This window comes from Tympanuchus pallidicinctus, unplaced genomic scaffold, assembly GCF_026119805.1.
Source record: "Tympanuchus pallidicinctus isolate F22 unplaced genomic scaffold, pur_lepc_1.0 scaffold40, whole genome shotgun sequence".
Classification (NCBI taxonomy): domain Eukaryota; kingdom Metazoa; phylum Chordata; class Aves; order Galliformes; family Phasianidae; genus Tympanuchus; species Tympanuchus pallidicinctus.
The window spans coordinates 966,655-993,038 of NW_026294759.1; the positions used below are offsets into that span (position 1 = coordinate 966,655).

The 26,384-nt window shown below is 44.2% G+C and overlaps 2 protein-coding genes across 4 annotated transcripts; one reads left to right on the forward strand and one right to left on the reverse strand.

Annotated features, from left to right (window-relative positions):
• PHC1 (polyhomeotic homolog 1) lies at window positions 1–22,352 on the forward strand. 3 transcript variants are annotated; one of them, XM_052701766.1, is made up of 15 exons: window positions 1–115; window positions 4,857–5,012; window positions 6,375–6,485; window positions 7,716–7,793; window positions 8,545–8,694; window positions 9,639–9,794; window positions 10,913–11,411; window positions 11,737–12,482; window positions 13,688–13,835; window positions 13,948–14,156; window positions 14,736–14,847; window positions 15,386–15,494; window positions 16,133–16,283; window positions 18,066–18,297; window positions 18,519–22,352. In XM_052701766.1, the coding sequence occupies exons 2-15, from the start codon at window positions 4,899–4,901 to the stop codon at window positions 18,671–18,673; spliced, it is 2,970 nt and encodes a 989-aa protein (XP_052557726.1). In that variant the 5' UTR covers window positions 1–115; window positions 4,857–4,898; the 3' UTR covers window positions 18,674–22,352. The 3 variants fall into 3 exon arrangements, with proteins under 3 accessions (XP_052557726.1, XP_052557724.1, XP_052557725.1); XM_052701764.1 differs by lacking the exon at window positions 9,639–9,794 and having other exon boundaries at window positions 9–115; XM_052701765.1 differs by lacking the exons at window positions 1–115; window positions 4,857–5,012; window positions 6,375–6,485 and adding an exon at window positions 7,872–8,023 and having other exon boundaries at window positions 7,718–7,793.
• On the reverse strand, window positions 20,940–26,383 carry M6PR (mannose-6-phosphate receptor, cation dependent). The gene is made up of 7 exons (XM_052701773.1): window positions 26,207–26,383; window positions 24,700–24,873; window positions 24,304–24,476; window positions 24,106–24,215; window positions 23,773–23,903; window positions 23,183–23,309; window positions 20,940–22,638 (listed from the first exon to the last, which is right to left on the reverse strand). Exons 1-7 carry the CDS (start codon window positions 26,353–26,355, stop codon window positions 22,516–22,518), a joined length of 987 nt encoding a protein of 328 aa, XP_052557733.1. The 5' UTR covers window positions 26,356–26,383; the 3' UTR covers window positions 20,940–22,515.
• Between the last annotated feature and the right edge of the window lies 1 nt (window position 26,384).

Genomic DNA, 26,384 nt, shown 5'->3' on the forward strand with positions numbered 1-26,384 from the left:
TGGCTGTCCGCGCACGGGGGCGTGTCAGGCGGCGGAGGCGGCGTGGGACTTCGGTGGCGCCGGGCCCTCACAGGGTGGCGCGGGGCTAACGCCGGCGCGGGAGCGGCGACTGCAGGTGAGGCTGGGCCCGGGGCCCGGGCGGCCGCGGCTTATTCCTCGGGGCCGGCGAGGGTGCGCCGCAAGTTGACAGCGCCTGCGGAGCGGCCATTGTCTGTCCTACGCCGAGCAACTGGAGCGGTGGTCGGCAGTAACTTCGTCTCGTAGCGGCGCTCCCGCCTGCCCGGCAGCTGCCGGCCTCGCCTCCCCTTCCTTCGCAGGGATGGGGTCGCAGTCGCGCCTCGTCCCCTGTCCTCCTTCGCCAGCATCCTGCGGCGGGTTCCCCCATCCTTCCCTCCCTCGCTTTCTTTCCCTTTCTCCCCTCTTCCCTCCCGGCGAGTCTATGTCGTATTGTATCTATGTGTTGCGATGGAAGTGTCTGCAGGCAGCGTACGGCCGCTCTGTATTGGGCGCTGAGCCCACCCTCTGTTGGATGCAACTCGCACTCGCCGAACTTCGCTCCCTGGGCTGCGAGCCATGCGGGGACTATGGCTGCGCTCGTGCCCCCCTCAGCCTTGGTGGGGAACTGGGCGGGTGGGCTGCGGGGCGAGGTGCTCACAGTGCTTTACTGTTGCACCCGCTGCTGCCGGAACATCTGGAAACCAAGTTACGGGTCCCTACGGTTTCCTCTCTCTGCCTGAATAGTTCACAGAATGTGCTGCTGGTAACTGTGAGGAGGAATGTCTGGGTGGTTGGCTGGACTGTCCTTATCTTCTGGTCAAATCTGCACAAGTCTTGTTGGTTAACTTAGTCTCCCAAGGATGAGATTACAAAGCCAATTGTAAGATTAGGAGATGTTCTGCAGGTAACACCTGTGTGCCAGGATGGGGAAAGCAAGTAAAATTTTTCTAAACCTGATGTGTTCAGTAGCTAGAGTAGATGCTTGCTCTAATCTGCTGCACTTGAGAAGGTCCAGAGGCCTGTAGACAGGCCACCTCTGTTTGTCTTGTGTGCTGTTATCAGCATTGCAGGTTAGACTCTAGGCTGGCTCGTATTCTCATGTTTGCTTGCCTTGTTCTATAAATTAGTTCTGTGCCTTTCTTTCACCTTCCTCTCTGCTGTGTTGTCGTTCTTGTCATGGTGTTAATAGGTCTTTGTATTCTTCCTTTCCTGCCTTTCAGAGTGCAGTTCTGTGCTAAGTATGATATAATTTAGCTACCTAGTTGTTGTTTCAAGGTTAATTTCCAGTGAGGCCACATTTTCACTGCCTTCTTTTTTTTTTCTTTTTTTATTCTTTTTTTAATTTTCTTGGGATCTATCAGTTATGCTTGTATAATGGTTTGCATGACTGTTTGGAGTATCATTTAATAATTTTTGGTAGATTATTAATCTCATGGAGCAGATAGTTGAGTCATCTAATAGCTCAGTGATCACTAGACTGACATAAAATAAAGAGGAACGTGTCTGGAAGATGTGTGTGGAGAGGGAAGAGGGTGAAGTCTGGGCTATTTTGTGTGGAAATAGCCTGTGTCTGAATTGGATTATGGTAACGTGGGGTTGCCTCCCTAGATGTACTTGCCTGCTTGAAGTGGAACTTAGCTCTTCATTTTTGTGTTTGGAAAGGTTTGTGTTTGTTGGCCAGTCCTGTTCATTAAATTCTTACCTCCCTTCTGCAAAGGGAGAGCATGCTTCTCTAGCTATGCCTCCAAAGGCCTTTTTCCTACAGAACCTTCTTTCCAGAGGTTCTAGTGTGTCAGGATTCTCCTTCTGCCAGGTCTTGATTATCTGTAGATCTAGATCAGTGTGAATCTCAAAAATGTGTGAAATCTTGCAGATTGATGATGTTGTATATGAGGAAGCATGAGCTGATGGAATGGAGCACCAGGTTTGAAGCTAGGTTTTTCTTTCTAGTGCAGCTTTTGAGAGTAAGGCCGTGTGCTACAGCTAGGCTGAACCAACGTCTTATTTAGTTACTTTCTCTTCCACACATGATTGACAGCTGTAGGGTCACAACTGAGCTACTTCAACTCACTGATCTAGCCAAAGCTTACATTTAAAGTGTTTTTTTTTTTTTTTTTTTTTTTCCCCAAAGTTAACAAGTTGTGTCAACTGATGGGAAGATCTAGTGAGCATCAGAAGTGAAGTAAATGCTGGGAGGAACCTGTGAGGGCAGATTGAGAGTGGGCAAGAGAACAGTGTCTCCTATGGAGAAGGACTTGGTGGTCATGATGAATGAAAAGTTGGACATGAGCCAGAAGTGTGTGCTTGCAGCCTGGAAGGCCAACTGTATCCTGGTGTGCACTGAAAGAGGGTGGCCAACAGGACAAGGAGCGTGATTGTGTCAGTTTGCTCTGCCCATGTGAGGCCCCACCTGCAGTAACGCATCCTGGCCTGGGGCCTTCAGCACAAGAAAGATGCAAGGCAGTTGGGGTATGTCCAGAGGAGGGCCACAAAGGTGATACGCAGACTTGTGCACCTGTCTCATGAAGAAAGGCTTGAAGGTGTTGGGCTTGTTCAGTCTTGAGAAGAGAAGGCTCTGGGGAGACCTCATTGTGGCCTTCCATTACTTGAGAAAAGCTTATAAGCAGGAAGGGGGGCAACTTTTTGTACACTCAGATGGTGATAGGACAAGGGAGAATAACTTTAAACTAAAAGGAGACTTTGATTAGATGTTAGGAGAATTTTTTTTTTTTTTTTTTTTTTTTTTTCAGAGGGTGGTGAGGCACTGCAACAGATTGCTCAGAGAAGTTGTGGGTGCCCCATCTCTGAAGCTTCAGAGCCAGGTTGGATGGGGCAGTGGGCAACCTTATCTATCAATAGAATGGCTTAGTTTGGAGGAGACTTCAGAGATCACCTAGTTCCAAGGCTCCTGCTGTGGGCAGTTGTGAGCCACTCACAGCTTGATCTACTGGTTAGCAACCAAGATCACAGCAGAAGGGGGGGGGAGGGGTGGGAGATTGGAACTAAATGATCTATAAGATAAGGTCCCTTCCAAGCCAAGCCATTCTGTGATGCTTTTAGTTGCACTATAATGTGTACAGTTTCACTTTGATTGTCACATTTGTCCTATGTACTACTTCTTTGTCCCACAGTCCTTTGAAAATGTCTGTATTCTTTCTCCTCAGTTTCTCACTTTTCAGTTGTCTCCTCCGGAGCTTTTATCTTCTAGGTAGGCTTATTGACCAACTCTTTCTATCTGTTGCAGAGTTGTGGATGAGGACAGTAGTGGCCAGCTAGGAGAGTGTTTGAGTTGAGAAGAGGATGCCTGCGTGGTCGAGTTGGTTGCTGTGGTCACTACTGAAGCAGATACAGGAGGCTAGTGTTGGATTAGCAGGGAGACACCTAGGCAGTACTTGAGGGCAGAGGTGAAGATGCACGGGGTGCCAGGATTGAAGCAACATCAACATGCTGGTCAATTAGAGAATTTTACAGATTTCAAGGAGCTGGTCTGGTGCAGCAGTTCCCCTGATTTTGTCAGTCATTCTCAGTACTGTCAGTGCTATTGTTTTTCTTTAAAGGTATCTGCTCCTAACGGTGCTCCTAACACCATTCTGGAATTTAAAAACTGATGGAGAATATTGTTTCACCTCCTTTTATGCTTTGCTTACTGACCTGGAAAAAGTTGAGTTTGATGAATGCTAAAAAGCTTGAAATGTTTGGTATTAAAGAGGTGTAGATACAGGGGCTGTGCTGGTGTTGTGGGATCCTGGAAGCCTAGGGATCTTATTTAGAGGTCTCAGAGGTAAGCTGTTGGGGAGCCAGCTGGTGGTTTAGTCAGTAATACAGAGACTATAAAAAACTATCAGAGACTATCATTTTTTTTTGATCTTATACAAATGATATCCTTCTAAAAGATTTTTTTTTTTCCAGAATTCTGTTCCCAGTTTATCACTTTTGTCTTCCTTTTTCTGACTTCTGTGGCCCCCCCATGCCTCCCATCTTCCTATATAGTGTATGCTTCTTGATACAAGAAAACCCTGCGATCATTTCCATGTATTACTTTTCTTCTAAGTACTTTTTTTTTCAGTCACTTCTCTTCCTCTTGGCTGATGAATGCCATCTTCAGGCTTTTCTCAATCCTGCAGGCCACTGCAGCTCCTCTTTCTGCTGCTGGAAAATCTGTCTCTGCATGACTCCTTCAGCAGTTTTCATCTCATAAGCATGGCTAGTGATCCCTTCATCTACTCTGCTTGTGACTCCATCCATACTAAAGCAACTCACCACTCTAGATACCAGCTTCCAAATGAATATTCGAGTTATGATCTGTAAGGAACAATGAGTAGCTGGAAATGCATGTGTTCAGAAAAGAAGGAAACAAGGGGACTAAACTGGGAAAAGAAATTATCTGCAGGGCAGCAGAGTTGTAGGATAATGGAACCTCTTGTGAGACTAGAGGAAGAGATGATAAGAAGTTGCAAAACTGCAGTGGCAGACTAGAAGCACTGTTGATTTTCCTCAGTTCCCTGGACTTGAGGTAGAAGTAAGCAGGTCTGTAACCAAATTGTTTCTAAATGACCTGCAGCTGCTACTTCACTCTGCTACCTGTTTAAGAATTCAGTATGCTGTAGCTTCCAATTGCAGCATGTCAATAAAAATATAAGAATGTGTGTATTACATTTCATACTGGTAATGAAAGATAGAAACTGTGAGCATAATTTCTGGATTATTTCAGCCTCTGGCATCCCTTTATCTTTGTGATGTATCAAAGTTGTGGAAGAAGCCTGGTACTGGGATATTCAAGTAAAAAGACTGTGTAACACAATGCGCTACAGTTTGGCTCCTTCTATAACCTGACATAGTTCCCAATTCTCTCAATTTAGAGCCGGTGTCAATCTCAGCCAAGCTCTTGGGATTCTGTCACCATGGAGACTGAGAGTGAGCAGAACTCCGGCTCCACCAGTGGGAGCTCCAGCTCTGGGGGAAGCACCCGTCCTCAGATATCACAGATGTCTCTGTATGAGCGGCAGGCTGTTCAGGTGAGGTGCTACTATGTGCTAGGAATAAACGTGCTTCAGTGAAAGGGTGGTGAGCCCTTTTGTATGTACCTGAGTCGTCGTGTCAGGGTGGGACCTTGAAGGGGTGTCTTGTTTCTGGATTTAGGATTTTTTGTGCTAGGCCTGACTTTTACTTCATTGTTTTATAAGTTACTCCGCTGGCCTCTTAGATTTAATCTGCTGTGATCCAATAGACTCATTTTAGCTCCATTATTCTAGAGCAAGTTGCTCAGCTTGTCACACTATTTTCTCTATACAGACTTTACCCCACGAGTGTCCAACCTTTTGGCTTGCCTCGGACCCACTGAGTGAATAGGATTTGTCTTGGGCCACATGTGCATAAGTTGCTTTGAAAGTAATGCCTCCTATTTATTTTCATAGAAACAACAACAGTTACAAAAAGCACAATAATACTGTTTGATGGAATAAATTCTCAGCTACAGAACACTATTTTTCAACATAATCACTACCAGTAGCAATGTTTTTTTTTTTTTTGCCAGTGATGATGTGAGCCTGCATGCTGCACTCATAAAATATATATATATATATATATTCCCTTCAGCTGAAGAATATAATATATATATATATTATATATATATATATTAATATAATATATATATTATATTCTTCAGCTGAAGGGACCCACTGTCACTGCTGCTGAAACACACCACCTGCCGCCTCTCTGTGCTAACATCCACTGTTTGGTGTCCATAATTGTTCAGCAAGCATTGGTGAATGTCAGTGGGTGCAATTTTTTCCAAATTGAATTCAGTTCCACACCATTTCTTCATACACACTTCCACATCAGACAGCAACATACAATTATTTGCCATCACGTGAGTCAGCAGTGTGCAATGCACAGCACTGCCCTCCCCACGTCTCAGCTTCAGTTGACACAGTGTTAATAGTGCTTAGCCATTGCTAAATGTTGAGTGCGTGTCTGGGACCACTCTGTGGGGACACCGCTTTTGTAGCACGGGGTGGACTGCGTTGCAGACTGTGCTGGGCTACATGCAGCAATGGGTTGGACATGTGTGCTTTATCTTACATATTCATGCTGTACTGGAGCACTTGTCTGCCTGCTGAACCATGAACACTGCCAGATTCCTGGAGCTTATTAAAATTTTGCGAATGTGCTTTTTGCTATCTTAGAATATACCTGTGATTCAGTCTTTATCAATTTTGTAGCTTTAATACTTATTTTGGTGTTCTAATGTGGTGGCCTTGCTTTTTTCACGGGGACTAGAGATTGTCTCAAGGCTGTTACTTATTTCTTCATTTATCTCTCTAATCATGTTTCAAGGACATGCTATTTTTCACAATTGGGTTTTACTCTTTCTTCAGGCTCTTCAGGCACTCCAGAGACAGCCCAATGCAGCCCAGTACTTTCATCAGTTTATGCTCCAGCAACAGCTTAACAGTGCCCAGCTTCACAGCTTGGCTGCTGTCCAGCAGGTGAGTTGCACTGGATCTGAGGAAGATGTGGAGATTCTCTGCTTGTACACTGAGGTCCTTATCTGTGATTCCCTGAACACGTTGTTTGGGGTTAATACAAACAGCTAGTAAACTGTGAGGGTTGATGAAAGGTTTGTTTGCTTTTCAGCAAAAAAATTCGCCTCACCAAATGGGAACTTGCACTTTGGAGGCATGTGACTTGCCATTCCACCTCCTTGAAATAAAAGATAGGTGGTTAAATCACCAGGGAATGTTTTAAAACAATCTTCAAGTGAACTGTGGATGGCTATTTCTCTAACAATAACTGTAGTTTTCTGTATGTGAAATTTAATGTGAGGTCCTCTGAATTTTTATTTTGAAACTATTCTGTTTTCTTTACTAGTTACTAGAAAGAAAGTTCCTAGAAAGGGGTAGATCTTATCTATCAATAAGGGTGTTTCCTTAATTGAATTTTGCTTATTGAGATGATGTATGATGCTTAATTGTTGAGCAGGTATTTTTATTTAGCAACTTTGCTCACCTGTCAGTCTTTGTCAGTTGAAGGTAAATTAAATGTGATGTGACAGTACAGGTCTGTCCCTCTCAGTAGCTTTGCTTCTTGGCTGTTAGTCCAAGATTTAATTGTTTTCAAATCCCTACCTGTAGTTCTATAGCATGGAGTGAATAGAGTATCGCGAGTATCATACTAAACTTTCCTGTAAAACCAACTAGACACATATAGTATACTTGTTGTGGGATCACATAGGAAAGGAAAAAAGCATTGAACACTATTTACCTTCCTCCACTAACCATACGTACCTCAATTTGAAATTTGTTACTTGCAGTGCTACCATTGTATTGTTAATAACTTGCATGACTAGCCCAGCAAATTGCTAATATTGGCAGGGACTATCTGGGTGTTAACAGTGGACTGGAGCATCATCAGAGTTGCAGCATGTAGCATGACAAACTGAGGCAACAACAGGATATGTACTTAATTGTGGAGGAATGAAGGTCATGCACTTTCAGTGTTTATTTCCATTGCATGTATTGTACAGGACTGAAATGGTTTGATGAAAAGGAGGTGCCTTGCTGAGTTGCACTTGATTTGTTGAGGTGTTTGTAGTAGTTCGACTGTGCTCCAGTTCTTGAAAATGGGAGAAGATGCTGATGATGAGACTCGGTGTTTATATGAAACCAAATATTTGGACCTTTCTTTCAAGTACTCTTTTCTGTCAATCTTTCTTACAGGCTACTATTGCAGCTAGTAGACAGGCCAGCTCACCAAACACCAGCACCCCACAACAGACTACCACCACCCAAGCCTCTGTAAGTTATCACATATCAAAGCCTTTCTCTGCCCCCTACTCTCCTCTGCCCTTGTTCTTTCTCCTCTTTGTCTTTTAGGAAGGCAGTCAGCCAGGGAAACACAGCTTCTAAGAATGCTGGGAGTCCACAAGATACAGACAACTTTGAGGACTTGGGGTGCTGTCATAATTGGTGGGGGTTGAGGAGCCCAGAGAAGGTTTCTGAGTGGGAGAGGCCTCTTAGCTGGAAAGGTAGTCACTGATCTCTTTTTCCTGAGGCTTTGGGGATATGTTGTCATGGTTTAGAAGAGTATCAGGACTTCTTAGAAGGAGGAGTTTTGAGCAGTTTGAAAGGGACTATTCTTTGGCAGAGCTCATTGAATGAGTGGAAGTATGATTTTGTAGTGCATATTGGGAAGCTGCGATTTGTTCAGGGAATAGGTGAGTTGGTAAGGTAGATTACTTTGTTTTTGCTGGTTTGATTTTATTTTTCCTTTACTTGAGAGGCTGGAGAAAATGTATTTTTAGATCTTTTATTGAAGTTACAAACTATCAGAGATACCTGGGCTTAGCTTACAAATGAGTTTAGCATTCAGGGTTGGCTAATTTAGATTGCATAACCCATTAAGGCAAGAATTTCTTTCTTCTTGGTCCCCTGCATGATACAGGGAGAATCTGTGAAATATTGCTTCTACGCCCCAGTAAGTGGATTTGTTCTTATTTCTTTTGCCCCCATCCTTCCTGTATGATTTGGGACTTTTCTCTGTTTTAAGATCAACCTAGCCACCACATCAGCTGCTCAGCTGATCAGTCGTTCGCAGAGCGTGAGTTCTCCCACTGCCACAACTCTAACGCAGTCTGTGCTCCTTGGGAACACCACTTCACCACCTCTCAACCAGTCACAGGCACAGATGTATCTCCGGGTAAGAGATATGTACACACAACTTGTCCTGTGTATAAACCGTGTCTTCCTAGACACTCTTGTTTCAGTTTTTGGAGCTACCAACACTTCTGGGCTAATTCCAGATTTAACTAACTCAAAATTTAAGAGTGTTGTGTTCTGAATTCAGATGGGAAAGGTCTTGTCACAGTTTGACTCTGGGCTCAGCTTAAGATGAATTTTGTATTGTATACTGAGATACTTAAGAACCATATTTGTCTCTGCTCTGCATAGATGTTAAAGATCCCATGGCACTTCTCACTGGAGTACAAGTGTGAAATATGTTTACTAGACTTGACTATGGTTCACAAAAATAAAACTACTTGTTCACTGTTGGAACAGATAGATAGTAAATTACTCCCTTCAGCTACTCCACACAGGGACACAAGCCAAGATTCAAGCACTTGTAGAAACATAAATCAATATGAACAAATAATCTTTTTAATCAGTTTGAAGTGCTGCTATATAAAAAACATTAGACTTCACTATTATCAATCTCAGGTTTGATTACTTACTTGGAAAATATGTTTTTTCTTTTTTGTTGGCATTAGATAAAGATTGTAATCTCCTTTTCAAGTAACCCTAGTCTTGGATATGTCTTTTATCTCTGCTGGTCAACCAGTCCCAGATATACGCCTCGGAATTAAATTACATGCAAGTCTTCTAGCTAGTCCTGGACGGCCTGTGGGAGTTGACTCAGGCCCCTTTTTTTAATGGCAGATTATTTGTCTCCATAAGAAAATTGCTTCCACTTTCCTATTCTTGAGGGTTATATTTACTGTTACATTGCAGGGAATGCTGGGATTTTTTCCAAGCGCAACATTACAGCCCTTTGTTGCTCTCTAATCTGCTTGTGGTTCACTGTCTTTCTTTCTGTATTCTCCTCCGTTCCTTTCATTTCACATCACCTGACCCTTCCCCCAACAGCCGCAGCTGGGAAACCTGTTGCAGGTAAACCGGACCTTGGGCCGCAATGTCCCTCTTGCTTCCCAACTCATCCTGATGCCTAATGGGGCCGTGGCTGCTGTCCAGCAGGAGGTACCACCCACCCAGTCTCCTGGGGTCCATGCAGACACAGACCAGGTCAGTGACACCTCCTTCCTGGAGTCCTTCTCTTCCCCTGCGCTCTGCCACCTGCTCTCTGGTCCTTTGCTCTGGCCACCAATGCTTATAAAGAAGGTTGGCTCTGTTTTATCCCCATTCTGTGTCCCTGTAACTAGTGCAGATAAGACATGTTCTCTTGTCATCATTTCTCAATGTTTGCTTTTTGCCTCCAGAAACAGGATTCATTCCAGCTTAAAATTTCTGAGATGAGACATAACCTGAATCACATCTTCACAGTTGCTCGATTATCCTTGTGTGAAAAAAAAATTGCTAAGATCTATGTCCATTTTTTTTTCAGTTGGACATTCACTTTGCATGAAAGAGTCTTTGCCAGCAGTAGTATTCCTTTGCCCAGTTGGTTTGTTGTAAAAATGCCTAAGACTGGACAGGCCACAAGTTCTTATCTCCTGCATTCACCTGCAAATGTTTCTACAGATTGCTGTGGCTTCCCATTTTCCTGGTCCTAACCCAGTCATGCTTGGGATTTCCAGTAACTTCATATTTATCTTGTCTGAACCACTTTTTTCTGCCAAGTTAGTTTCGATCAGACGTGAAGATAACACTGCATGTGGAGGGGGAGTAAATACAGAAGATGGCAACGCCAAAATACAGAGGAAATAGAGAAAGGCTGCAGAATAGCTGCAGGCATCGTAAGTGGAAAGCCCTGCATAGGAAAAGAAGCAAACAGCACAGAAGTTGAAAAGGAATTACTAGTCTTTAAAGGAGTATCAGCGCTTTTAACAACCATGTGAAAGTGGATCCTAGCAATGCAAGGGCGAGGCAGGTCTGAAGGCTGTTGCATGCCTCAGAGAGAACGATGGTGTTCTTAAGCGGTGTTCAGAAAGTGCCAGAGATCTTTAACTTCCATCAGAGATGGAGCAAAAGGGAGTTCACGTTTATGTATTTTCTGGGAATAGTTGCAGCAGAGCTTTATCCTGCAGTGTAGGCCAGCTCTGCGTGTGAGACTTAAAGCATCAAATCAGCCTGCATCCCAGTAGAGTTTATTGCTTATGCATTCTCTTGTTCTCTACTGTTCTTAGACTTTTAGGAAGTTACATGCATAAAACAAACAGACTGTATTTTGTATGTGTTTCTAGGTTCAAAACTTGGCTGTGAGGAGCCAACAGACCTCAGCCACTAATGCCCAGCTCCAAGGCTCTGCTCAGAAGGCGGCTCTGCCAGGAAACTCCCAGGCTTCAGGCCTACCACAGGCCACAAGTACAGGCCAGACTGTGGCAGTGGCTCCAGCCTCTTCTGGCAGCATTGGCCAGTCTCTCAACTTGAGCCAAGGGGCAGCAGGCAGTAATGGTGTCTCCGGGGGTGTGGTTGCAAGTAGTGGGAGCCAGAATTCTACAGCGTTGAGCCAGACAGCCTCTGCAGGTGCTGCTGGCAGCTGCCAACGGAAAGGAACGGGAGTGGTTCAGCCATTACCAGTAGCAGCTGCCCAGGCAGTGACTGTCAGCCAGGGAAGCCAAACAGAGTCAGAGAACGCAGCCACAAAGAAGGGTGAAACGGACAGTGGTGGACAGCAGACTGTGGGCATGAACCTTACCAGGACAGCTACACCAGCACCCAGCCAGACATTGATTAGCTCAGGTAAGCGGTGCTCTCTTCCTTCTCTTTGAGTTACCTGGGCTTTTGTGAGAATGCCACTTGAAAGTCCAGCAGTGAAAGGTTCCCCATCATGCCCTCCAGCTTCAGTGCTCCCAAGGACTGTTCTCCTGGGATTATCCTGCTCTATTAATGACAGAAGTTGATCTCAGCCCATTCAGTCCCCACGGTCTTCGACCAATAAGCTGTCATTTTGGAGTCATTTTACTGAATCAGACCAGTACAGTGGCTACTTGCTTTTTCTTGTTCCCAGCTGTGTTATTGGTAACCTTTATTCTCTCTTCTTGTTTGGTTCTGTGTTTGTATATAGCTACATATACACAGATTCAGCCACACTCACTGATCCAGCAGCAGCAGCAGATCCACCTGCAGAAACAGGTGGTAATCCAGCAGCAGATTGCCATTCATCACCAGCAGCAGTTCCAGCACCGCCAGTCCCAGCTCCTCCACACAGCCACCCACCTCCAGTTGGCCCAGCAACAGCAACAGTCATCATCTCTGACCCAGCAGCAGCAAGCTCAACCTCCACAGCAGCAGGCTCCACCTCAAAACCAGCAGCAGACTCAGACCCTTGTGGTGCAACCTATGTTACAGTCCCAGCCACAGTCTGTTCAGCTCCAGCATGACAGTCCTAGCCAGCCAGCCACCAAGTCACCTGTTCCAATTCAGTCAAAGTCTATGGTCACCATCAAACCACCTCAGCTTGGGCCTGCCAAAATGTCAGCAGCACAGCAGCCTCCACCACACATCCCTGTGCAGGTGGTGGGTACTCGGCAGCAGGGCTCAGGCCAAGCCCAAGCACTGGGTATAGCTCAGATTGCTGCAGCAGTACCAACTTCCCGGGGAATGCCAGCTGTGGTCCAATCTGTTTCCCAAGCCCATGCTCCTTCCCCACCTTCTTCAGCTCCAGTATCCTCGCAGGAAACTCCTCCTCTCACTACAGGGGTGAATTTGGCACAAGTTCAAGGTACAACCCACATGGTGAAGAATCCTACCTCCTCTCCAGTTGTGGCTCAGATGCCAACAGCATTCTACATGCAGTCTCTCCAGTTGCCAGTAAGTCAAGAGAGAGAATACCGTATGGATTCTCTTCGTTCAGTCCAAGGACGCTAATTGTATTCTAGCTGTGGGTCAGTGGGATGGGAGGAATAAGAAGTTTGAATTAGGGAATATGTATGGAGACTTTACCTTTCAAGAACACAAATTCCAGCCCAGCTCTTGGGGTTAGTGAGCACAAGCATTTCTCTTTCACATGATCATTCATTCAAAGACTTGCATGAAACAAATGGGGGAGACTCGGACCCTCACTGAAACAGGGTAGGTGTCCACATTACATACGAAATATCCTATTTAACAACAATTGGCCTCTTCATTGTTTCTCTCAGGAGAGAGAAGGCGGCTGTGTGGGCCATGAAGACTGAACTTCCCTCTCCCTACTAGGTGTGGATATCTCCAGGTCAGAGAAACCTTGATGTGTGGTCTCAGCCACGCAGGTAGAGCTGGCTCTAGGCCTCAGAGGATTCCCTAGCAACAGGCTATGCAGAGGTAAACAAAGATGGCTCCTGTTCCACAGGCCTCTCTCATGCTGCTCTGAATTGTCCAACTAGGACCTACCTGACTAACTCCTTGGTACACCAACACTTTCCCAGCTTAGATACTCTCAGATGGTTACTGTGACTGTACTTTTTAGTGGGGCTTCACTTGTACAGTCAGGGACAGAATGTGCCAGTTTGTTTCTAAACTCTGACTGCTTCTTCAGGAAGTTACCACTGGATTTGTCTGATTTTTAGAACTGGGGGGATGATTCTGCTGTCATCCAACATCTTTCCTCAACTGATCTGACAGATTTTCATTGGATAGGATCTGATGTAGTCAGAAGCTTATTTGGAAACTTTTGAGTGGCTGCCATTCCATTTCTTTCTTACTGGAATAATACCTCAATGTTCTCACAGTGTCTTGGTATTATATGTATATCTCAATATATCAACTAGGATTCTAGATCTTAATCGCAGTAGTCTGACAGTGAGTCTTTTGAAGTTTGGCTTTGGCTGACCAGTCATTTGAAAGTTTGGCTCTGTTGTGGACAAACACTCCTAAATAAAGATATGTACTCTGAGGGAGCTGGAGGCATTTCCAGGGTTGGAACCAGACTGGAGATAAGTACGATGGACCAGGGTCTATCTTTGCATTGCCTTCAATCTGTGTTGTTTTCTGCTTTGTGATTTTTCTCTTTGCTTACGTGTTCTACTTTGTTCATGCAGAGCAAGTCTCAGAGCTTAGCAATAAAGCGCAAGGCAGAGTCAGAGGAGGAGAAGGAGGTATCAGCCAGTGTCACTGCACTAATGCCTGCCAGGTCCTCTCCTGTGACAGATAGCCCCAAAAATGTGGAGGAAAATAATGGCCATGGAGGTGAGGTACAAAGTAGAGCTCCATCTTATGTGTGCTAATAATCTGATCTCACACTCCATGTAAAGTAGATTGAGCAATAGTAATGCTGACTCTTGGGCTGTTAACATTCCAGATAAATCTGATTCTGCTGCTACTGCAACCCCAAATGCCACATCAAGTGAAGGAACATCAGTCACCTCGACTTCTGTTCCCACTGCAAACCTGGCAATGGTGTCACGTCAGACAGGAGACTCCAAGCCTCCACAAGCCATTGTTAAGCCCCAGATCCTCACGCACATAATAGAGGGCTTTGTCATCCAGGAAGGAGCAGAGCCCTTTCCGGTAAGAATTTACTGCTGCGAGGGAAATACATCTCTTGGAAGGGTGGCAGGCATTCATTTTTCAACAGATGAACAGACTATATTTCCCCGTGCTCCAAATCAGCTTTTTTAGCTTAAAACACGGAATTGAGGAAGGCGAAGGAAGCTGTTTTCATGCATGGAGCTAGGTGTCAAGAATTGTTACTAGAGAACAGGTTGGAGAGAGTAATATAAGAGTGATGGGAACTGTCTTCTCCAGTAGTTCCCAAAGCAATACATTCTTTAGGAATTGTAAGAAGGTTCTTCTGCCTGGGTTTTAGTGAGGGAAGGATGCACTGCATTGCATTTTGAACAAGCAGCAAGTTTAGGCAAATGAGGGGCGATAAGTCACATGGGTAGGCTATTCAAGGAAGACAGTACATGTTGAAAGAGCTCTCACATCTGTGAGTCAGGAAGGAGTAATAACTTTGTTCAGTATCTTCTTCACTAGGCAGAGGGATTCTTTTGAGTCATAAGGCGTGAGGGACTTATGCCTTGAAAGGGGATGGTGGACACAGAGACTCCTTTATTGATGGGCCCAATGCTTTCTCTTCCTGCCCAGGTGGGTTGTTCTCAGCTGCTAAAAGAATCTGAGAAACCTTTGCAGGGAGGGGCTCCTGGCCAGGGTGAAAACCTGTCCAGCAATTCTCCAGGAGGGAACAGTGCTTCTATGGGTGAGTTTCAGCACCAGAACACACAGGTAGCGGTACTGAAAATTTCTTATAATACTTCATTATTTACTTTATATAGTATGGACTTGTCTTTCTTCCTGCCCTCCTGCTAACTTCTTAGAGACTCAAGCTACAGACCCAGGGTCTCTTTTTCTCAAGTGCCAGAAAATATTGCTTGTTTTTAATACAATCTAGCACATGTTAGTAGTAAGCAGAATCCGAACTGTGATGACTTAAGGTTGTAAAGGGTATTTGGACCCAGTAGAGAGTGCAGTGGTGGAGATTCCTGTGCAGACTTATAGGGTATGAGGGATATGTTATTTCTTGTTAAGTGAAAAGATACTGACAGAAGTGCACAACTCTGTTCAATATCTTGGGCTCCTAATTAGTGAAGCTTCTGCCTCTGCCCAAGCTAATTGCTTTGTAGCTTCAAAAGAGTGCTTGGAATCAGCTCTGAGAAGAGCAGCAGAATGAGGAATCTTTATATGTGATTTGTTTCAGTTCAAATAATCAAATGGTGTGCATCTCTGTGTCTCACTAGAGCTTGATAAGAAAGCAAACTTGCTGAAGTGTGAATACTGTGGGAAGTATGCCCCAGCTACCCAGTTCCGTGGCTCCAAAAGGTTTTGTTCCATGACCTGCGCTAAAAGGTAATAGCAAGACATCTCTTCCTTTTCTCATGAGTTTCAGAATTCTCTGGAATTGGGCATTTGCCCTTTTTCCAGGTAGTGTATACTATTTAAGTACATCTGCTTCTCCCTTCATGGGATGCACTGACCACACAGATCCTTTAGGACTGGACGTGTTTATGACTTGTGAGTGCTTCTAGGAGGCATATGTGGTGTTGAGTATAAACAGGATTTTTTACTTGCTCAGAAAATCAGATGGGAAGGGGGAAGTTCTTGGGCTCCAGAGAACCTCTGTTCAGTTGAATGTACATTTGGCTGACTAAATTAATGCATACTGACAGCTGTCTGCTGTATTGATACTAGACAAAGACACAAGGAGAAAAACCTGGGAAGACATTACAATAGTAGAGTACTTGTTATGGGTTTTCTTTTCCATTAAGGGAATGACTTAATTGACCTTTCAGATGTTAGAGCAAGATTTTGGTATACAAATATTGCTTGTGTCAGAAGTCTGGACTGGTTTCTTCTAGGGAGAATTCTTAGAAGGAAGAACAGAATTTGTTGGTAAAGATGAGTTTCATCCCCATCTAGAAGAAGGAGAAGCAGTAATTTAGTTAATTGCTGTTTCCTAATTGCTGCTCTGCTTCTACTTATTTGAGGTACAATGTCAGCTGCAGCCATCAGTTTCGGCTGCAGAGAAAGAAGATGAAAGAACTCCAGGAAGCTAACTATGCTCGAGTGCGCCGACGGGGATCACGGCGCAGCAGCTCTGAAATTACTCGAACAAAGATCCAGGGCAAGCGTCACAGGGTAAGGCCATAGTCCTGTCTGCTTCTGTCAGAGCAGCCAATATAAAAGTTGCTGCTGCTAGAGGCATTGGGTTCTTGTAATGTATGTAGTGGCACGTTAACTGCCAAGTGGATGTTCTGACACAGTTGTTACACATGGCACTGTAAGCTACTCCCATTGCTTGCTCATCAGCTGCAAAAGGTAGATTCACATTTGTGCTTCTGTTTACTCTGTATTTACTCCAACTTATGTCACAGATGCCTGAGTGAGTGTGATCAGCTGACAGACTGATCTGCTTTTCCTGAATGGTTAGCTTTCTTTCAGAGAAATAATTTGAATCAGATTATAGAAGGATTGAATGATCTTCCTGGACTTATGCAAAGCCTTTGACATGGTCTCTCACCACATCCTTCTCTCTAAATTGAAGTGGCATGGATTTGAAGGATGGACTGTTCAGTGGATTAAGAATTGGTTGGCTGGTTGCAGCCAAAGGGTTGTGATCAATGGTTCTATGTCAGAGTGGAGGCCAGTCACAAGCAGCATTTCTCAGGGGTAGGTTTGGGACCAGTGCTCTTTAACATCTTCATCAGTGACACAGAAGATGGCATTGAGTGCACCCTCAGCAAGTTTGCAGATGACACCAAGCTGAACAGTGTAGTCAATATGTTAGAGAGAAGGGAAGCCATCCAGAGGGACCTGGACAGGCTGGAGAATGGGCCCATGAAAACCTAATGAAATTCAACTAGGCTAAGTGAAAAGTGCTGCACTTGGGCCAGGGCAATCCCAGGTATTTATACAAACTGGGGGAAGAACTCCTTGAGAGCAGCCCTGCAGAGAAGGACTTGGGGGTCCTGGTAGATGAAAAGCTGGACATCAGCCAGCAGTGTGCAATTGCAGCCCAGAAGGCCAGCTGTGTTCTGGGCTGCATTAAAAGAGGAGTGGCCAGCAGGGAGAGGGAGGTGATTGTTCCCTTCTACTCAGCTCTTGTGAGGCCCCATCTGCAGTACTGCGTCCAGGCCTGGGGCCCCCAGCACAAGAAAAATGTGGAATTCTTGGAACGAGTCCAGATGAGGTCCACTAAGATGATCAAAGGGCTGGAGCACCTCTGCTATGAGGAGAGGTTAAGGGAAGTGGGATTGTTTAGTTTGGAGAAAAGAAGGCTCCAGCGAGACTTCATTTGGCCTTCCAATATTTGAAGGGAGCATATGAACGGGAGGGGATATGATGGTTTACAAGGGTGGACAGTGATAGGACAAAGGGGAATGGTTTTAAACTGAGAGAGGGGAGATTTAAGTTAAATATTAGGAAGAAGTTTTTCACTCAGAGGGTGGTGACACACTGGAACAGGTTGCCCAAGGAGGTTGTGAATGCCCCATTCCTGGAGGCATTCAAGGCCAGGCTGGATATGGCTCTGGGCAGCCTGGTCTGGTGGTTAGTGACCTTGCACACAGCAGGGGGGTTTGAAACCGGATGATCTTTGAGGTCCTTTTCAACCCAGGTCATTTTATAATTCTATTATTCAGAGCTGTCATGAGGAAGAGGAATGGACTGTGGGAGGATAGTGAGGAAAAGGAAGGGAATTGAGAATCTCCCTTTTGTGACATCAAGCTGTTGTGGCAGCTGCCCCTGGACCAACAGCCTGAAACAGCTGTCACTGTTTGGGAAAACTGCTGTTGCTCTTAGTTTCTGACTTTTACAGTTAATAAATGTGAGTGTATTTGTTCTTCATTAAAGCAAAACAAAAACAGCAAAAAACAAACAAACAAAATGCTTATGTTTTTTTTCTTTTTTGTGGGCTTGTAGGGCCAGGAGGATTCAAGTCGAGGTTCTGATAATTCTAGCTACGATGAGGCTTTGTCCCCTACATCTCCAGGACCTCTGTCAGTAAGATCTGGCCATGGAGACAGAGACCTGGCAAACTCTAATATGGCCCCACCTACCCCAGATCTACATGGCATCAACCCTGTATTCCTGTCCAGCAATCCCAGTCGTTGGAGCGTGGAGGAAGTGTATGAGTTCATTGCATCACTGCAAGGTGAATCTATGGTCCATTCCTGCAGTTCTGTGATCCAATAGCATGGGAAAATGTGTTGACTCTCTTTTTGGAAATCTTTGAGAGTGATACGTCATGCTTTCAAACTGTATATGTTTCTGGAGTAGGTCACGCAAATGGATGAGTTGTACTCCTCTGCGAGTGAGATGGGGAATTGGGACTGTCCATGGCTGTTTCTTAGTGCTGTTTCCTTGCTTTCACAGGATGCCAGGAGATTGCCGAAGAGTTTCGGTCACAGGAAATAGATGGCCAGGCCCTGTTGCTTTTGAAGGAAGAACACCTCATGAGTGCTATGAACATCAAGCTAGGACCTGCTCTCAAGATATGTGCCAAGATCAATGTCCTCAAGGAGACCTAACAGCTCTGAAGCTAGCAGTTTCAATTTTGCTCTGACCCCAGAGCAGCTGCCAGCTTTAAGACATTCTGTTGGGGCAAGGAATGGGACAATACCATGTGGTCCTGCATTCAAGAATGAAAAGGAATTTAACTGCCTGAAACTGCCATGCACAAGCCCATGTCTTGATCTTTGAATGGTGCTATAAAAAGGGAGGAAAATTCCCACCTGGGGCCTTGGAAACTTCCTTCCTTCTTTGGATATGCCTCTCCCATATACCACATTAAGAAGAGAAGGAGACTTCCTTCTGTTTTAGCAGCCTTGTAAAGGGGAAGTGCCCTTGCCCCTTTTTGCTGAAGCAGGTTTGCTGGATCCTGAGGTACAGGAAATTCCTGCCCTGCATGGTTTTGGGAGCAGCTGTGTGTGGAGTATTTAAAAAGGTCCAAATGGCAGAGGTGGGTATACAAGAACTAAAACAAAAGGGGCTGTTTCTGTTATAGCCTAGGTATTTTTTTTTAACTGTGTTTAATAGCCATTCCAGCACACATATCAAACTCAAAGGCCCATGGCATTAGGAGCTACCTTCCCTTAGCTTTACTGTCTCCAGTAAAGATGCAGATTGAAGACTAGGTTTTTTGGCAGCTGTTCGCTCCAGATGCCCATCTTTGAAGCAGAAGAGGATTTATCGTGACAAGGTGATGGGAAAATCTGAGTGGGAGGATGGGTTGTCTTACATTAGAAAACCCTTCACCACTAGGTGTCATGAGTGTGATAAAGTATAATTTACAGATCCAAAGCAGTCTCCAGAAGTGCCAAGGCTCTTCATATAAAAAAAAAAAAAAAAAAAAAAAAAAAAAAAAAAACAAAAAAACAAAACAAACAAAAAAAAACTTGGAATTTTGGTTCGCATTTTTTGTTAAGTTTGTTTTCTGTTCTTTTATCAGTTTGTATTATTTTTGTCTGTTTTCATTATCCTCAGGAGAGCTTACAAGACAAAGTTGGCAGGATTGTATCACCTGCCTCAGACTTTTTTAAATTGATGTTGTAAAACAAATACTTCCTTCCCCAGTATATATATATATATATATATATATATGTATAAAAACACTCTAACAACTGATTTTTGATTTTTTTTTTTTTTAATACAATTTCTTCCTAAGGGGTACAGTGATGTTTAGAGGATAATCCCCTGCCACTCAGCTCTCACAGGTTTTGTAAAGACCAAGTTCTGAATTTTTTAGCATTTGCCAAAGATGAAAATGTGCAGTTCTCTTCCAGAAGCACCTTCACTTTTAAAAAAGCAAAATGAAAACAAAAAACAAACTCTGGAAGAAATTATACAAAGCATGAAGAGGTAAGTGTCCCCTACAGCTGAATACCTGAAAGCAAGACTTTTTCCTAGGCCGTTTGTCTCAGCTTTTTTATTTTCAGAAGTTTCACATGCATATTTGAGTAAAACATGAGACTGTTCTATGTGCAAGGCACCTACTGTTGCAGGAGTGTTGTGGCATGGGTGGAAGCTTAATGGCACAAGAAACCATCAGCGATCTCTGTAACAGTCTCTGTATTGACCCACCTCATAAGAAGGGGGGGGAGATTCTAAAGTGTAGTATCAACTTTCCAGTTCTAACTGAAGTGTTGAGTCTGAATTTATTCTTGATATCTTCATTCCTATGAGAGAAGGATTCTAAGCCTTCTTGAATCAAAATAGACCCAAAGGAAGCCACCAATTCTTGCACCTTGAAAACACTCTTCAGTCCAATGAAATTTGAGGGGACAAAAAAGGCAGAGGTGAGCACCTCTAATGGCAAAGGAGGGCAGCCTTTAAACTATTTTGTTAGCAGGCTGGGTATGGCAAAACTTGTTTACTTTGGCTTTTGACAGGGTAGGCAGGTAGTATTTGCTGCTTTTGAAGCGTAGATTAACTTCAGTCACATTTAAAGGTTTCACTTCTTCATGTTACATTCAGTGTTCTTAATAAAAATTGTTCAGGTTTTAAAGGTCTGGCCACTTTTTAAACTGTCTGAACCTGACTATTCCTGTCAGTCAGACCTTTGAGAAGCAACAACTTTGATTTTCATTCTTACAGAAGAATATAGGGAACTTTTCTCCTTTGTGCATATGCCTGAACTTTGAAAAGTGTGCATATTCTGCCCTTTCAAGGCCCTACACTAACAGAAGAGAGTCCTGGTAGAAGTATGAAGATACTGCATAATAAGGACCCAGGGATAAGAAGGGTGGTCTAGCACCAAAGAAAGCTGTTAAGTTACATCAGCACAACACTACAGCAGGGTGTCTGATCATTTTATTTTTGAAAGTTGTTTTGTACAAAAAACAAGTTACCTTAAATACCACCATGAAACAGTACCAGCTGGCTTAATGACTTCATTTTTTCCCATGTTATGAGAAAGACTGAGACCATAATTTCTGCTCTGACTTTTGGTGTTTGCCCACTCATCCCCCAGCAAGAAAACAGGGTCATCTCTTTGCCCCTATTGTCATTGGTTATACTGCTTTGTCAGTATAAAAACCCACAAACCTTATCTGTACCATGCCATTAGTATTCATCAGTCTGTGCCCTCAAGATCAAAGACTGTTTTCTTTCCATTCTGCCATACTGCAGATGGGAGTGAGGAGCTAGACTAAGCAAAAAGCAATTAAGAATCAAAGTACTATGCTCCTAAAGGTTCAAATTAAGTCTTGTAACTCAGCTGTACCTGCTTTTCCCAAGTGCCCAAGTGGAAGGCTCTCTTGCTCCAAGCAGTATTCAAGTACCATCTGCACAGGGCAAGTGTCTTAAGACTGGTGTACATCATGTTGAAGGGGACAGCAACTGGGGTCACTCTCAAAACATTTCTGAGTGTGTTAGCATTCTTACTCTTTTTAATAAGAATTGTAGTAGCTTCCCAGGAAAACATTCTGCCAGACAAGGAAGCTTCAGGAAGCATGAGATCACAATTCTGACCATGACTGAGCTGTATAGGCATAAAGCTTCAAGTAAGGCTTCTTAAAGAACTCAAGTGATAGCTGTCTTCAATTTTCTGATTTTGCCTTGATGTCACTTACACATTCAGAAAGCATTCCCTTCATTTAGGAGATGATAATTTTTTTTTTTTTTTGCTCTTCTGTGATGGAGAAGACAGTATTTTGACTGAATTCAAAAGTAGTGAAACAGCATTTAACTCGGTTCTTTTTAGCATTGCCCCTCTCTTGTCTGAGAGGATGGCATGCATCCTTTTACACCTCCTGAAGGAAACAGGTGTCTATTTTTCAACACATTGGCATTAGAAAAAAGACTAGAGGGGTGCTAATGCCTCTTCCAACTCCAGTGAGTCCAGCATAGAGCTTTTCATGCAGGTTATGCTGACAAAGACTGTGTGCAACAGTGCAGGTGCTAGAAAAGCCAAAAATGCATTTAAAGGAAAAAAAAAAGTGTCTAACAGATTTTGTAAATCCTAGGAAAAAAAAATACATTAAAAGACCCCTCTGCTACAGTCTCAGTTTTTTAAATGGAGACTTCCCTTTCTGCATATGCATTCACAGCCCTTTCTTCCTCTCAATGAAGAAACTCCCTTTCCTTCTCAGTGCTGATCATTCACATTGTTTTCTTGCTGTCCTATCAACTCTCAGCACTTGCTCCCCATAGCTTTGCTGCTTTACTGCATTTTTTTGGAAAAAACAAAAAAAAAACAAAAAAACAAAACAGCATTACAGCAATGAGGCATGCCATTGGGGACCAGTGCTGTTCACATCTAGAGGCATCCATGAGACTTGACACACCAGACAGGCAAAGCGTATCATGTAAAGAAAAATCAGAAGAGAGAAGAACTGGCTGGGGGGAAATGGGGAGAAGTGTTGAAAGCCTATCACATTGGTAGCAAGTGGTCATCCCGTTCCTCTGACTCATCACCCAGCTGGTCATCACCCACACCACGGTATGTAGCTGGTACATTTCGAGGCTTAGATCGGCAGACAAAGTCACAGCCATCCTACAAGCACAAGTTGTTACATTAGAATCAGAATGTATGCAGAATCAGCAGCCACACAAAGCAAAACATATTCAATTTTGCTACACGAACATGTCTACCCCAGTGCTATCTGAGGGCAAGTCCACAGAACCTAGGCTGATAAGAGGAGCATACAAAGGGATATCCTAGCTTATCCTGAAACTTAGGTCTGGGGTAGAATGTGGTACTGATTAAGTGCAGCAACACAGACATTCAGAGAATGAACAACACTACTTAAGGTGATCAAGCAAGGGTTTCACATAATCAGGCCTGAACATTCCACAGTTCCCAGCTGAACATTCCTACCTGAAAAGTCTTAATCATAATGAGCAGTAGGGAACCAGCTGCATCAAGGAATTAAAAACAGTGTTCCCCTTACCTAGAATAAGATAGATATCTTCTTTTCCCACAGGGTACACTGTGGCAGGTCTATCCAAGAAACAGTCTATGAAGACAGTGCAGGTGCCCTTTTATTATGTCTTAACATGTGGGCTTAGATTGGGAATATAAAAGGATTTCCACTCACCGCAACCAAATTGCCCAAATCTTGCCAGAACGCAAAGTGAGGGAACTGCTCCATGCCCTTTGCTCCCACTATAAGGCGCTGGTAGAGAAACCCACCAATGATATAGACTGCGATTACTGAGGAAAACCTAGAGGGCAGAATTAAAAATCAGAACAGCAAAATTATACAAGTAGTCTCTTATAACCCAGTTATACTTGCCTCAGTTTGGCACCGGAGCAAGTAGCTGAACATCACCTAAGAAAAGAGTTGAAGAAAGACCATACCAGAAAAGGTCAAAAACATATAGATCTGCTAGAAAAATTTTTCAGGACATCTGCGTGAAGCAGATCTCCAAAGCACAAAGGCAGAAAATGAGAAGTCAAGACTCCTAGTCTGAATTTCCAACTGTGGCAAAGAACTGTTGTACAATTCCAGGAAGTCACACATTCCATGTTTAAGTGCACTGATCTGTAAGCTATGAAGGGAACAAAGCAGCTCTGCAGCATTATGTCTTAACCTAGAATTTGTCTACAAAGCTTGGAGCCACAGTAACGTCTAACAGTGACTGAATACAATTATCTAGACTAGTATAACATCTTCCAACAACTCACGTGATTAGTAGAATGGAGCCAGTGCTGAGGTGAGAATCCTCAGCTGGACAAGCCACACTGCTGTCCATCTCAAAGAGGTAGAAACAGTCCTGCTCCTTTTCCCTCTCTTCTGAAATAATGCTGAATGAACTCTGCAATTTGGGAAAAGTTATGTGAAAATACACCCAGGCTTATACTAAACTTCACCAGAAGATAGTTTTAGCTCTATTGGTAAAGGGGAACAACCCATAGAGAACGTAAGAAAACATTACTGCACCCTCAAGGCCTTTCTGCTTATAAACAAGCTTTGTCTGACAGCCTCCTGTTCCTGTCCTACCTCATATTGTCACTCACCGCTGTAATTCCTCGCTTGCAAGAAATCATTATCACAGCTCTTCTCTTCTCACCACTGCAGTGCCTACCATATGAATCACCTCCTTTATAAATCAGCATGATCCAGTCACCTGTGAAGAGAGAAAGAATATAGGCTGCAAATCCAGACCAGGAGGCAAAAGCTAGATAAGAAGTAAGAGTGTTACTGAGTAGTCTTACTTCCATTGAAGACCTGGGTTTCATTGATTCTTCCTATTACTGTAGTCTTTCCAGACTGCCTATCCATTTGTACTACGCCAGCAAAATCATGCAAGCTGCTGTTGACCTCTCTGCATACCCTGAAATGGTAGGCATAGTTTTCAGTTGTGCCAATCTCCACAGTCGTGTTAAATCTGCAGCAAAGAGAGAACAGAAGACAAGCAAACAGAATTACAATGAGTCGAGTTCAAAGCAAATGACACTCAGGACCTGGGAAGCCAGGTCACAGCTCATGCTAACGACAGAGCCCACCCTAAAGCCTGGCCCTAAATTCTTCCACCCAATTGTCCCAGTAGGTGTAAACACTGTGCACTGGACTCTAAGGTCCACAGCTAGTCAATACTGCTTGTATCATACCTTATTTGACTCAGTGGTTCTAGTTTCTTCAGCAGGGCTTTTTCCATCTGTGACTCAGTACTCTCATCACCAACCACATCACAGCTCTTCTCAGTCAGCGGTTCAGCTCCCACACCAACAGCAAGGGCCATAAAGACTACCAGCACAGCAGAGGTATGGGAATGTGATGACATCCTGGATACATATCACAAAGAACACATGGGATTAACCATCTCAGCCCTCTACAGACTAACTACATGAAGGCACTTACTGACCATTCCCTCAATCTTGACTACAAAAAGAAGTAAAAAACCTATGAACACCTCTCAGTTCTCAACAGACACTACAATCTCTTATACTGAAAAACAAACCAGGCCTCTTTGGGATTCTTTTATGAATTTTGACTTAGAACCACAAAAAGTTTCGCTGCTGAGCATGTTAACCAATTTTGATTCAGCCAAAACAGAGCCTAGCAGGCTGAATGCTGGTGTAAGTATCAGGCACAAGCTACTGTTCATTATCACATCCTACTGAGAAGCCAGTTAGCAAATAATAATTTACCAGGCCTCTAATCAAGTCTCTCTGCAGCTTTTGTATAAAGAGCTTGCAGTGAAGAGCCACTGTGACTTTGTCAGGCTCTGTCTGCTCAAGCTCCTTAATCCTAATAATTACGTTATCCTCTAGGACTACTTCAGCTGAGAATCTGAAAGCATTCAGTAGTACTCAGCTGCAACACCACAGAACAGTTTTCATGAACTGAAAAAGGAAATCGAAACATCCTATGATTAATCCAAGAGAAGGGGAGTAACAAAGGCAAGTGGGCATGGGGGCAATGGGTTGACGGTTGGACTAGATGATCTTATTAGTCTTTTCCAATCTTAATGATTCCATGAAGTCTTGAACTTTCAGCCTTCAGGCTTATGCTAAAATAGCACGTAAATCACTCTGCAACTGCACCAGGACGGATTTCCCCTTTGCTTCTCCTAGTGAGGATGTCAGTTCCAGATGCTGGGAACAAACGAATCACAGTTTCATAAGTTCCTCACTGCAACTAGACTGGCAGGCTATTTGGTGGAACGTCATCTTTGCCCCTCAGCTCATCCTGTCAAGCAACATCTTCTGAGCTACTTGTTATCACCATGGAGATAAACATGAGTATGGAGAGGCTAGATACATTCAAAGGTTGGATACACCACGCTGCTAAGGCCCGGGACACAAGAACTCTTGAGTCTCTCCTCACGAGACAAAAGAAGAACTCGCTACTCGAACACACTTCCTCGGCAACCTCTCCGCAAACGCCTCCTTTGCACAGACGCAGGAGGAAGAAACCGCACGGCATTGCTGTCGGCTTCTGCCAGCTAGCCACCGCACAGGCAGACAAACCAGGCCTGAGTGGCAGCTGCCCGGAACCACCTGCTCACAGCTGGGCAGAGTCAGCCCGGGGCAGCCCGCCGCCTCGTCCCCGCCGCTCCGTGCCCACTGCGTAAGTACGCAGTAGAAAGCCGGGCTCGCTTTCCGCCACACCTACCTGCTGCCGCGCACGGTCCTCTCCGTCCGCACCACGGCTCGACGGAGAAGCGGGAGCTGCTCAGGGACAGGCCATGGTCGGCGGGCAGGGGCAGAGCCCAAGGGCCATTGCGACGGCCATGTCCGCCTCACTACCCTCGCCCGCCCCATGAACCGGAAATAGGAAGAGCATGACAAAA

Bases quoted from the DNA above. Each gene is read 5' to 3' on its own strand.
- PHC1 (XM_052701766.1), top strand. From the start codon at position 4,899: ATGGAGACTGAGAGTGAGCAGAACTCCGGCTCCACCAGTGGGAGCTCC. The intron at 8,695-9,638 runs GTAAGAGATATG...TTCCCCCAACAG, and splicing joins AGGCACAGATGTATCTCCGG to CCGCAGCTGGGAAACCTGTT. The intron at 13,836-13,947 runs GTGAGGTACAAA...TTAACATTCCAG, and splicing joins GGAAAATAATGGCCATGGAG to ATAAATCTGATTCTGCTGCT.
- M6PR (XM_052701773.1), bottom strand. From the start codon at position 26,355: ATGGGGCGGGCGAGGGTAGTGAGGCGGACATGGCCGTCGCAATGGCCC. The intron at 24,874-26,206 runs GTAGGTGTGGCG...ATATGTATCCAG, and splicing joins AGGACCGTGCGCGGCAGCAG to GATGTCATCACATTCCCATA. The intron at 23,904-24,105 runs GTGAGTGACAAT...CCCAAATTGCAG, and splicing joins GCAAGCGAGGAATTACAGCG to AGTTCATTCAGCATTATTTC.